This window comes from Photinus pyralis, unplaced genomic scaffold (genome assembly GCF_008802855.1).
Source record: "Photinus pyralis isolate 1611_PpyrPB1 unplaced genomic scaffold, Ppyr1.3 Ppyr1.4_LG3a, whole genome shotgun sequence".
In the NCBI taxonomy this organism is placed as follows: Eukaryota; Metazoa; Arthropoda; class Insecta; order Coleoptera; family Lampyridae; genus Photinus; species Photinus pyralis.
Genome location: NW_022170509.1, coordinates 11,777,181 through 11,789,238, shown reverse-complemented (window position 1 = coordinate 11,789,238; position 12,058 = coordinate 11,777,181). Strand labels below are relative to the sequence as shown.

Genomic DNA, 12,058 nt, shown 5'->3' with positions numbered 1-12,058 from the left:
TTGAAAATCTTGAATGTGCGTTGGATAGGGTTAATCGTGTTAAATAAAGTTTCAACTCATTTTTAAAACGATGCGTTGGTATTATTTTTTTAAGTGGCAGTGGTAGCATATTATATGCTTTAATGGCGGAATAATAAGGTCCTTTCTCAAATGATGCAGTTCTATGTACAGGAATTTTCAAATCTTTATTGGTATTGACATTGCGTCATATGTTTCAGCGTTCGTTAGTTATGCAGCAACTGATGATTTCAGAGAACAGACTAATTTTGTAAAGTTGAATAATATTGAGGGTTGTGTGCATTCTTACAAACTCGAGTTTGTTGGGAATTAGGCATTGTGGTCATGTTCAGGGTAAAGTCTAATACCTACTAAGTTGGGGGTTGTGGTTTGAAGTAAGCGTCGTCGTCGTTGAGCGTTATGCTCAGTCCAGTAAATACTGGAGTTCCTGGTTCAAATCTTAGTTTGGACACAAAGGTTTTTATCAGGCATCGGCTCTCACTCGCTCTACTTTGCAACGGTGAACTCACGGGAAGACACCTAATTTTGCTACTCTTCGCAAGGTGAGTCATTTTTTAGATTTGATCATTTTGAAGTATGTGACAAAAACAGAAGTGCGAGACACAAGTCACGTGAGGCAAAAGTGCACCACAGATAAATAGGTATTTTATCTGTGAGTGCACTAACTCCCCAAATGGCGGAAGTAAGTAAATGGCGCGAAGTTACTTTAAATCTCTTCTAAAAACAAATGAAATTCAGAAAAAACCGGTATCAATAGCTCGTACCTCTTTTCTTTTGTTACCTATTCCTTCCAATGCGAAATAAACAAAGAGCGAATGCTTTAGGAACTAAACGATCAAGTCTTAAAAGAATTTAGATCATGAAAATGATGTCATTTGGCATAGTATTAATTTATCATTGCGGAGGATGTGCTCACAGCGCTAACGGCTGAAAAATCCAGTCTTCGTCGAATAAAAATTGGCGTGTCCGGGCGTTTTTCAAAAATTCAGTGAAAAATATCACTCTGCTTTAAGTATCGGATAAATCCCCAAAACTTGTCAACCATGTGTGGCAACCCCATTGGTAGTACTTAAATTTATTATTACTGGACGGTTCAGTCCTAAGTAGTACAGTTACAGTGAATAATACGACAATTAGAGGGTAATGAAATGAAATGATTCAGAAATATTCCTACAGTAAAATATAAAACTAACGTAGATGACGATGTATTTACGATGAAGAATGAGGTCCTGCAAACATTGTGGCCATGTCAGGTTGAAGCGTAGATGCATCGTTGTCATCGTAACGATTATGACTGGCAACGGCTGATGGATCATCTTGCATTTCAATATTGGAATGGAAATTGTCGTATGGTCCGTTTGTTGCCATTTCAACTTCAGCATCTTCATCACGAACAGGAACGGCTGTGTTAATATTAACGTCATCTGGATGTGCAGGAACAAAAGTGCTAGATTTTAACTTATGGATTAATTCATTTATGCCCATTGGTACAAATTTGGCCTGTTCGGTTGTTGAAGATATTTGTGGTACTGAGGTTGCGGATGTTTTTCTGAAAATTATTATACATAAAGCAAATTGTGCACTAAGAAATTTCCAAAAACTACTTGGCAAAAGAATAGTAATTGAGCGAGAGATTATTTAGTTAAGCTTAGTCAGCCCATCCACCATGCAACCTCTCACCTAGGTTATGATTTTTTTATACTACGGAATTGAGTTAAATGTTTCAACTAAGATAGGTATTCAGAGCTGTGGTGCTGAATACCGGTAGGAAAGCGAAAGGGATAAAAGGAGTAGGTAGCTAGGGAAATGTAAAAAGCGTTTGAAATCCCTAACAATTGAAAAGTGAACATTATAAGCAGTAAGTTGTAATACGTTATTTCGCGGAACAAATGCGTAAGTAAATATACCTAATTAGTATGCAACTACTATTTTGCATTTGTCAAAACGATGACTCATCAGATGTGTACAAATAATAGTTCATTCGCCTTCGTATAAATTGCTTTGGCTAATTTCAAGGTCTACATTAATTAGAGTGAAAGAAGTCTACAGTGAGTTCCTACTTTAAAGCGTCTGCAACAGGATGATGAATTTCGCACAGCTCTGAACAAAATTAAGTGAATTCCATTAAAAAAAAGTACAACACTAGGTGTGGCGCTGTACGGGCTCACCTTTCTTACCCCTGTGAAGAGGAAACTGGTATTGGTCCATAGTTGTAGTAATAGCAACGCGTTTGCTCGCAGATAAAGTCTTTGTTCACCAAGCAATCATCCGTGTCCCAGTCAAACCGTGGAGCTTTCATCGCAATACAGCTATTGTGTAAACCGTTGCTACCACTGTAAACCAACGTGATTAACCATCCCTCCAACGAAGACCACTTGCTTACCTTTCCCGAGCAGTTCTTTGCGGGCTAGTGCTGCCATTTGGAATGTCATATCCACTTGAGTTCGCGGGAATTTCGTTCGAACGTTTCCTCATGTAGTTAAAAGTTGCATTAAACGACGTTCCAGTACTCATCCACAACATCATGTCAGTACCCAACGTATTTCCAGAAATCCAAAAGTCATATTTGTCGTAACCGGCGTTTTTCAAAAATTCCGTTATCGAATCCGCCTTTTCTTTCGCTTCGAATGACGCTAATTGTAATCCTAATGATCGACAATATTGATATGCCAAGAAAAAGTTTAATTCTGCTGTGTATGGATTCATCCTACTTATAAAATATTGCACCCCATCTAGTTGGATAGTGGTTATTTTCTGTCCTGTAAATATTATTTATTTAAAACGAGTCGAATGAATGAAACACGCATTCTGTGCCAAAAAATTGTACAATGTGCTCTTATACAATTTTATTAGGCAAAACTTAAACAATTGAAAGGGCCCCATACAAAAACTGCATAACGATAATTACCCCAAGACTACCCAGTATTTCATTAACTTAGTTACAGCAGCAGAACCGGCTCGTAATATAAATGGAAACATCAGCATGACTTTTTGTATTTTTGTACAGTAGACCGCGAGTGGCCTTTGTTTTATTTCAAGGTAAAGTGTGCTTAAGAAACTACAATTGCATCTTTACAAAGGAACTGCCCATGTACATTTTACATAATAAAGCCATACAACCGATACAATAAGAGGTGGTTACGCACCTCCTTCCGATACGTGATTTGAATTTTGAATCTAAGTCCATCGCGCTGCTTCCGCTCGTTACAAGTATAATTATGCAGAACGTGAGAAACGCTATTGAAAAACTGCTTAATATTTAAATCAAACACAAAAAATTATGCTGTGCGATCCTATTGACCTTTTTTATCATAAAATACTTATAGCCAATAATAGCAATTATCGCGAGTCAATTAAGTCGTAATTCATTGTTAAAAAACTAACTTACCATTGGACAAAGAAACTGTTACTAAAACTATAATACTGGAAATCACACTTAGCAAATGCATCTTCAAATCTTCTACCAACAAAGGTGCACACTGACTGGCCGTGACTCGAAACGCGCTTGAAATTTTGTTCTAAAGCACCGGATACACCCCCACCCTTACTTAGGATTTCATAATGTCTAAGAATTCGATTTGCCATCTAGCTTTACCTCTTTCCCATTACAAAAAATCGAGTCAACTCTATAAACAAGTCCGTAAATTTTTGCTTCGGGATTTCGATGATTGGATATATGTTAGGACAAGAAAAAAATTAGCAGCCTTACCTTGTGAAATATGACTTCTTAAAACGCATATTCACAATACCGATTATGCTCTTCTGTACTTTTTAGAAAATATGCGCCATTGTAATTAATCTAACTTTAATTTATGCATTGAGCGGCTTTCGGTTAAGCACAGAAAAACTTACTTGTCCAATAAAATACCTAATTTATCTTCAGTAGGTACGTACCTAATCTGAAATTTTAATCGAATTTGCAATTTGAGCTGAAATTTTTGTGTTCTGGATTACTTTATTTCCCTAAATTGAATGAAACAAACACTCTTGATTTCTTGATGCTATAGAGTGAATTTTTGGTGTAGTGGAAGTTGATAAATAGTACACGTTGGTGGTCTTTTTTTCAATTAGTCCGATAGGCCAGGAATCCGCTTGGCCACTTTCATTTTTCTTATACTTTTTTTCTAATATCTTTTGCATTAACTATATATTTACTTTTTTATGATTGTTCATTTATGGATTATGAACAATAAGCATTATTGATTACTGCTTAACAACGTTACAATCTTTGAAGCTAAAGTAGACACGTTTTTATGGAAACTCATATTTCGGTCAAATATAGGAGAAGACGGACCAGCATTTTCCGGGCTCAAATTTTATCCACTGGCAAGATATGTTACAATTTATGACAAATATTGCATACATACGGAATGTAGGTACTGGCAATATAAAATATACAAATACAAATACAATTATTACTCATTAATTTTATAGTAGCGATTTTCATAACAATTTCCCCAGTTTTCGTAGTCGACAACTATCCCATAAGTACATGTATAGGAAATAATTCCGCTCAATAATTCAGAATTAGTACCCATTTTGCTGTCACTCCACTTCATTGTAGAGGACACATCACAAAAGGGGTGAGTAGGTAAGTATCAAACTATCAATTTTCGAAATAATCGCCCCAGTTTTAGTAGCAGGTAAAAATTCATCCCCGATGAAGCGGCAATTCATCAGCGTCCCGTTCATTTAAAGAATACGTCCACACTCGGCCGCGGGTCGGGCATAAGTTGTCATGTAAAAAATTATATCACTACTGAACAAAATTCATCCCCGAGAAAAAAATTACTCGTCCCTGATTTTTCTCTCACCCTTTAATTGTCTGCACACAACGACCGTGGTTTAAGTAAACCATCGTCTTCAATGTTGCCATTTTTAGTCAAAGACGACTGTTCCCTTTCAATACTCGGTCAGGAAGAAAGGATAATTCAAAGGTAAACCTCATCTAACCCCACCACCACCATCAGTTAGAAGGTGCGATACCTGTACAGAACCTGTACCATACGATTCAAACTTAAAGTAAACGATCTTTTTGCCTTTTGCACAAGTACCGTAATTTTTGGGCATTTTCGTTAATTTACTTTGACAACCGTACCGTATTTAAACCATCGACATTTTTGCCTTTGGGTGTTGTAACCGAAAAGTAAGATCTTTCTGCCTTTTGCAATTTCGCAAGTACCGTAATTTTGAGCTTTTCCGTAAATTTATTTTGCATCCAAACAGTTTAATCATTTAACAATAGTTTACCGCAGCGTATCTATAGCTTTTGCTTTTTCTTTGTACAGTAATTTCTAGCGCTCCGTTTAATTGCCTGGTAAGTTTGATTAATTATAAGGGGGGATATTGTTTCGCTTTGCTGTATTTGCTTCTCCGTAAATACCGCTATCGAATCCGATTATTTACTGTTCCCGCTTAGAGAAACTGCTGTGCGCTTTAATTTTGTTTTAGCATTCACCTGTAGCCGGCCGTCACTTGCCCCTTAGAGTGCCTGGAGCTGCCGTTTACTACTGTTGAGTCCGTCCGTCCGACCGAACACCCAGGTTCGTCCGTTCACATGATTTAGAGACTATAATTTGTAAATTTGTTTATTTTCTTGTAGTTCGTCACATATAAATTTTCCCGGTGTATACTACAGCTCGGGCGCCAAATTGATAGGTATGCGACGAACTTCGGTAGTAATTTCGGGCACAAATGGCATGAAAAATTAAATAAGCTTTAGCGGAGAATAATGCTAATAATACTGCACTGCCTCGACTGGTTTTAAGTCTCCGGTTAACCACCATCAACTGGGTTTTTTCTTATGGAAGTCATTTTTACTTTTTGTGACATTTGCAATTTTTTCTAATTTAAAAAATTTTTTAATAAGAAATGGCGCCATGAATTCGTAAAAACGCAAGAAACTACGAACATACACTAGCCAAGGCAAAGTTTGCCAGACAAAAAAGAAGATATTTTAACAATATTTAAAAAATAGAGCTCGATGATTCTACACTTCGCGTATAAAAACTGATCTATATAACCAAATTGATTTACAACATGTTTTAAATATCCACCACTAGTTAGTTTTCCTTACATACTTACATACCTTACATATTCTTAAAGAGTACACTTTTTTTGGATATAACACCACAAAATACTTATTATATCAAATAATCAAATTTAATAGAAGAACTCAAATCAAGGAAAATATTTTGTTAATTGATTTCATAATTTTACTAGTTTGATCATGATTATTAGTTGTCATATTTAAAAAAAAGTCAATTCTTTAATAATACCTCACCAGAAATAGTGCTATCCAAAAAAAACGACTCTCGGAGGCCTCGGTAGACTCACGCCATTATAAAGAATTTTTAAGCATGTAGATCTCCTTAAATTTAAATGATCTTTCACGTAATTAGCAATAGAATATCGCTTTTTGTCAACGCAAACTCAGAACCGTTTTCCTTAATTTGAGTTTTGGTTATGTAATATCATATTATGTTTGTTTATGCTGTTATATCCAAAAAATGTACCCTTTAAGAATATTTAATTAAAACTAGTGGTTGCCGTTAAAAAAAAATAAGCCGCCCTCCAGACAAAATTTTCACGCTGTATATTACCAACATTAAGGATAAAGAAAACAAAGAATAAACTGTATTCGGGACCAGAAAAGGTAAGATGTTTCTAAGAAAAGACGTTTCAACATTTATTCTAAAAAATGAGGAAAAAAGTTAATTATCTTCGGATTTAACAAGAATCAACTTTTAAAAAAAAAGTCGATTGTGAATTTAGAAAAGAAAACTAATTCGAGTCACTGTGAAGAATAAATAACATCAGGTAATAAACAAATAATGTAAATGAAGACAAAAGTAAAGTTCAAATTTTCATCGTATAATCGTTCATTTACTGGCTACCATTACTTTATAATACCGTGAAGTTACCTAAATTTCTATTTTTCGGTATCTGGTGATGAATAATTTTGCATAATTATTTGATGGTGCCGAAAGAGATTATCTTAGGATGCTAAGGTTGAACAACCAGCAATTATGGGTTTTATCGATAGGTATATGACTATGACCTGACCATCTTGAATCGCGCACATAAATCGTTTTCAGTGTGCAACATTCCTTTCTTTTAGCGTCGCCTATATATCAAATTTAGCAGATTCCAAAATTATATAAGTTTGTTGTTTTAATTTATTCTAAAATTATTTTTACTCGTTTAAACTTACTTCGTTTTTAACATGTTGGGCTAGATCTTTACTAAATAGTTTCAGAATTTCAATTATTTCATTTGAAAATAAGTCGGTAATTGCGTTTTTCCTGGACCTGCTCTTAATAAACAAAAGCAGATTGATACAAGACTAGGTCTGCAGACTGCATACCTGTCAGCTCATCAAAGATCAAAGGAAAGGTTTTACACGGTGGACGTTTTGAAATGTTTGAGAGTCGTGTTTGGTATATCACCCACGTGGCCGACAGATCCAGAAAGCATTTCGGTTAAACTTCGGTTTTCTGGAACAAAGATGATCGTCTTTCACCACATTATTTTCCCGAACCATTTTCGAAACTGGAACATTTCTAATCTAAATTGATGGCAACTAACAGTGTATCTCTTATGAAAAGGAATAATGTAGGTAATAGTATTGCCTTCTGAAGAGAGTACCAATAAAACCATTGAAAAGAAAGTAATATGAAGGTCGAATTCCGTCAATAATGGTATAGGAATCAAATTCAGTGAAAAGGTTACCTTCTGTTTAATAATAAAGAAGGTTGTACGGCGTGTCTCTCTTATCCATTGTTTAGTGAATCGCCGCGGTGCGGTTAAAGTTAAATACATGGCTAGGTAATGTACTTTACAATGAGAATCGGATGTAATTAAAAATCTACATCTTCATTTCATTTTCATCCATTTATACATGGCGCCAAACGACTTACTAAACCGCAACCAGACACCACGAAAATCGCATTTATACACATACTTATAAAATAGTGGAAGGGAAGCCTATATAATTAAACCGGCTAACATTTTCTCTGTATTTATTATATCTGCTCGTTTCTATTTATAGCAACTAACATGGGAATAATAAAGGCAACAAATACAAAATACATCCCATCTACCTATATTACCTTCCCATCAAGACACAAAAATTATATTGCGTTGTATTTCAGAATTTACATGAAAACATAAACTTAACTTCTAAGAAGATATTTTGAAGATCACCACAGATGATATATGATTGTTAGAAAACATAACTCGTATGGCTTTAGAAGTAAATTAACGTTTAGCCTAAGGCTGGCTTACAAAACAAGATACGCTTCTACAGCATATACAACAGCGGTATGTTAACGTTAAATAAAAAGAAAAAAAACAACAGTGTGACGAGAAAAAAATGGCATTTCTTTTTAAATCGTTTTGATGCAATATTGTACTTTTATGTCTAACGAATTGTAACGTCCCAAAGTTTTGTCGGTTTATGCCTTCCCAGCGATATAATTAAGATACTTACGAGATTTAATGAGTGATCAACATAAAGGTAGCGAAATTTAAATCCCTCATACAAAAGTTTTGTAGTAATCGTTAACAGTTAAAATTACGTTCACGTAGCTACGTTCCTCCATTTCATCACAAAGACCAATAATGTCCTTCATTAGTTACATGTTACAACCAGAGCTGTGGCGAAGGATTGAACCCATAAGACTTTCAAAGCTCTCATAAAGAGCTTGAAATTCCAATGTTGAAGCATTCCGCACAAGAATTTGAATTTTGTCAGTAAACCTTTTGTGGATTCGTGCAACAAATTTATAAGTATATAAACGACCATTTGCCTATTGCCTTCCTCACACATTCTTTACCTCTCTTAACGTTTTTGATTCATTTTCGGTATTAGTCATTTTACAATATTTCGAGTTGATAGAAATTACTGAGGCCGCTGCGAATTTTAGTGCCGTCGATATCGCATTTCATCTGAATAGTATATATTCCAAAGTTTTCGACCTCCAGGACCATGCACTAACTAGGGGGTTGGGTCAAAAACCCAACAATTTTCTAACCTGGCTCAGTTTTTCGTTTATATCTCATAAACTAAAAATATTTTTTCGATACGATACGCTATGATATTCGTTATGACTGGCTGTCTTACTGGTTTGCTGACCGACTGTCCGGCTGAGCAACAATTACAATAGCTAGAGACTTCAAATTTTCACTAAAAGCTTTCTGCTATAGTGTACTTAGATGTGCAGGCTCTAGCCCATTTTGGGTTAGATTACTCGTGAGAGCCATAATTAATGTTAAACTTTACTAATAAAATACTGATCTGTATTACAATAAATGCGCTTTCATCATGCATATGATGATTTACAACTTGTACTATCATAGTGCATTACAACGTTGTAGGGCATTAAATTTGTTCAAATTTGGCTGATGAAACGAATTTCTGGACCAAATATTCAAAATATTATTATTAAAATTACACACTAATGAACACATGAAAAGTATATTAAATGTAATATACGAACTAAGAAGAAACTCTTGACATGCAGGACTTCTTACCCCGCTGGACCTAGCCCCCCCCCCCCCATCATTGTGAATCAAGTACTGGAATTAGGAGCTTTCATTTACAAGTAATTTCGATTTTTGAGCGCCACTCTTAAAAGAGCAAATAGATATAATCGATGGGGCGACCAGTTCCACTTGTGACTGTGCTACAGCTTCCTATTCCGTTTAGTACTTTTGTGCATCCAAGGAAAAGTCCGGAAAGTCCGGAAAATATGAGTCTAATTCTGCAATCGGTGCTTTGCTGTCTGTTACTTTAAAGATTTTCCTTTTGGTAAGGTTTTCTCTTAATATAATTGAGCAACTGCTGTCAGGATTTCGTATACCTCAGCTTGGAGCACGGTTGCTTTTTGTCCTAGATTATGAAGCCCTGTCCATTACTTCCGTACACTCTACAGGCGGTGCCCTCCGTAGTTTTTAAGCCACTTGTGTAATACACGATTCCATTCTGCTTTACCTTACTGGTATTATCCTCCCATCCATATCGAGCTGGGATTATCATCTTTATCACAAACTGTTTTGGTTATCCTCTCAATTATCCTACCGAGGATTTTATTTTTAGAGATTTCATCACAGATTAAGCGAATGCCTCACCATTGACGATTCCTCCTCTCCATTGACTCTTTATCATTGCCCTCGTAATTCTAAGGCAAGCTTTGCGCTGCACCTTCATAAGCATCTGTATGTTCTTCTGGGCTGGGCTGGGCCACCTGACGAATACGTAATAACTGGTATAATTATTGTAGTGTATATCCAGTGGGTGCTCCCCACAGGACAGGACGTTGTTCGCTATTTTTTCCATTTGTGATTTGAAAGGAAGCGCTTGGCCGAACGTGATACCCAAGTATTTACCTTCTTTCACTACCTGTAGCTTGGTGCCCTACATTGCAACGTCCGTTAGCTTTGCCGGCCCTTTTGTACGTGAGAAAAGCTAATGAGGTTTGTTTCTGTTGAATTAACAGAAAGCCCTCCTCTTCGCACTATGTTTCCACTAGATTTAAAGCTCCCTGTCTCACAAGTGATACAGTCTCCACAAATCCCCTACGTACTACAATCACTATGTCATCGGTAATTGCAACACTGTGGTGTAGCCATCATCATTTAATCTCCAGCATTTTGGCTTTCGATCCTTTTCGGGATATTCACAGGTTTTACTTGAGCACCGGAGATCCACGCGTGTGCCCTTACGGTCTTCGTTTCGAAGAATCAAAATTTCGCCCCCCCCTCCCCGGAGCTGCTCTCGCTAGCTCTGAACTCAAGCAGTCCACAGATAACTGGTTTGCGCATTGATCAGCAGCGCCCCCCCTCGTGGCGACATTCCGTAAATTGGGGGAAACCGTCTCAATGAACAAAGCGTCGACTCTGTCACGGATCCAGGCTTTGATTCGTCATATCTCCTCTTCTCACAGCGTTCGCTCCAAGTCTTCATGAACAAAAGCAATTCGGAAACTGTAGCTGCTTCGCTAATGACTGGTATCCTTTACAGTTCAGTTTTTGCCTTTTTCGAGGTACTTCCCTTGGGAGGGCTGTCATCAGACCGGTGTTGCTTTTGCGTCCCAGTCTTCAATGCAGTCTCGGTGGCTGCGTTACCTGGGTGCTTAGGACTCCCAGGTTGCGCCCACTTCATCAGATGGGAGGTCAGGTTATCGAGGCCTCCTGGTTTCTGTCTCATCTTTATTAGCTTCCGACGCGCCGCTCTGGAGAGTTTTTTTTAGGTTATTTAATACCGGTGCTCTGGGAGTAGTTTCTTGCGTTTTGTGTTTTTTCTTGGGCCATAAGAGTGCCACGAGTATGGGAGAAAGAAATATCCACACGCGTCGTGCCCCCTGCACACGTGTAAGACGACTTAATACAACGGTGTGGCGCCCGGTGCTCCGAAGTTGGGGCCGGTAGTTGCTGATCATCTATTCAGCCACGCATCCACTTCGGCCCTCTGACCCTTGGAAATTAGGTTTTTACGATACAAAAAGAAACGCTTCTGGATTCCGCAATGGATCAATAGAAGAGATAGGTTGGTCCGATTAGCTACTAACACTGATGAGAAAACATTCGAGATTACCCCAAGTTTTCACTTTTTACACAAACAAATGCACTCAGAAACTCACAGTCTTATGCAAACAGCCAAACACAGAGAGTACCTGCTGATGCAACTAACCGGTAGCTCAGTAGTAAGGCTACCATGAAATGGATCTGGCCGCCCTCAACGATTGACTATTTGACCTATTGAGGGCGGAGCTCCAAAATTAGACTTATATAATTATACTCGTAATTCATGGAAAAAGATTAATTTGTAATAGATAAAGAAAAACAGATAAGGGCTACGCCAGAATAGACCTGGCCGCTCCCAGGATGACATCTATTTGCTCTTTTTAAGAGTCACGCTTAAAAATTGCAATTACTTGTACACCCCATAAGAATAAATGTTCGATTCCTAGCGAGCTCTAAAATTTTAAGCTTGCGATATGAAAAGCTCCTAAATAGCTCATAAATTGGATACCATTCT

The 12,058-nt window shown here is 37.1% G+C and overlaps 1 protein-coding gene across 1 annotated transcript; it reads right to left on the bottom strand.

Annotated features, from left to right (window-relative positions):
• Window positions 1-1,077: 1,077 nt before the first annotated feature.
• LOC116165720 lies at window positions 1,078-3,552 on the bottom strand. The gene is made up of 4 exons (XM_031480383.1): window positions 3,407-3,552; window positions 2,402-2,777; window positions 2,196-2,351; window positions 1,078-1,567 (listed from the first exon to the last, which is right to left on the bottom strand). Exons 1-4 carry the CDS (start codon window positions 3,465-3,467, stop codon window positions 1,228-1,230), a joined length of 933 nt encoding a protein of 310 aa, XP_031336243.1. The 5' UTR covers window positions 3,468-3,552; the 3' UTR covers window positions 1,078-1,227.
• Between the last annotated feature and the right edge of the window lie 8,506 nt (window positions 3,553-12,058).

Bases quoted from the DNA above. Each gene is read 5' to 3' on its own strand.
- LOC116165720 (XM_031480383.1), bottom strand. From the start codon at position 3,467: ATGCATTTGCTAAGTGTGATTTCCAGTATTATAGTTTTAGTAACAGTT. The intron at 2,778-3,406 runs GTAAGTTAGTTT...TAATATTTACAG, and splicing joins AACAGTTTCTTTGTCCAATG to GACAGAAAATAACCACTATC. The intron at 2,352-2,401 runs GTAAGCAAGTGG...GTTGGTTTACAG, and splicing joins CAAAGAACTGCTCGGGAAAG to TGGTAGCAACGGTTTACACA.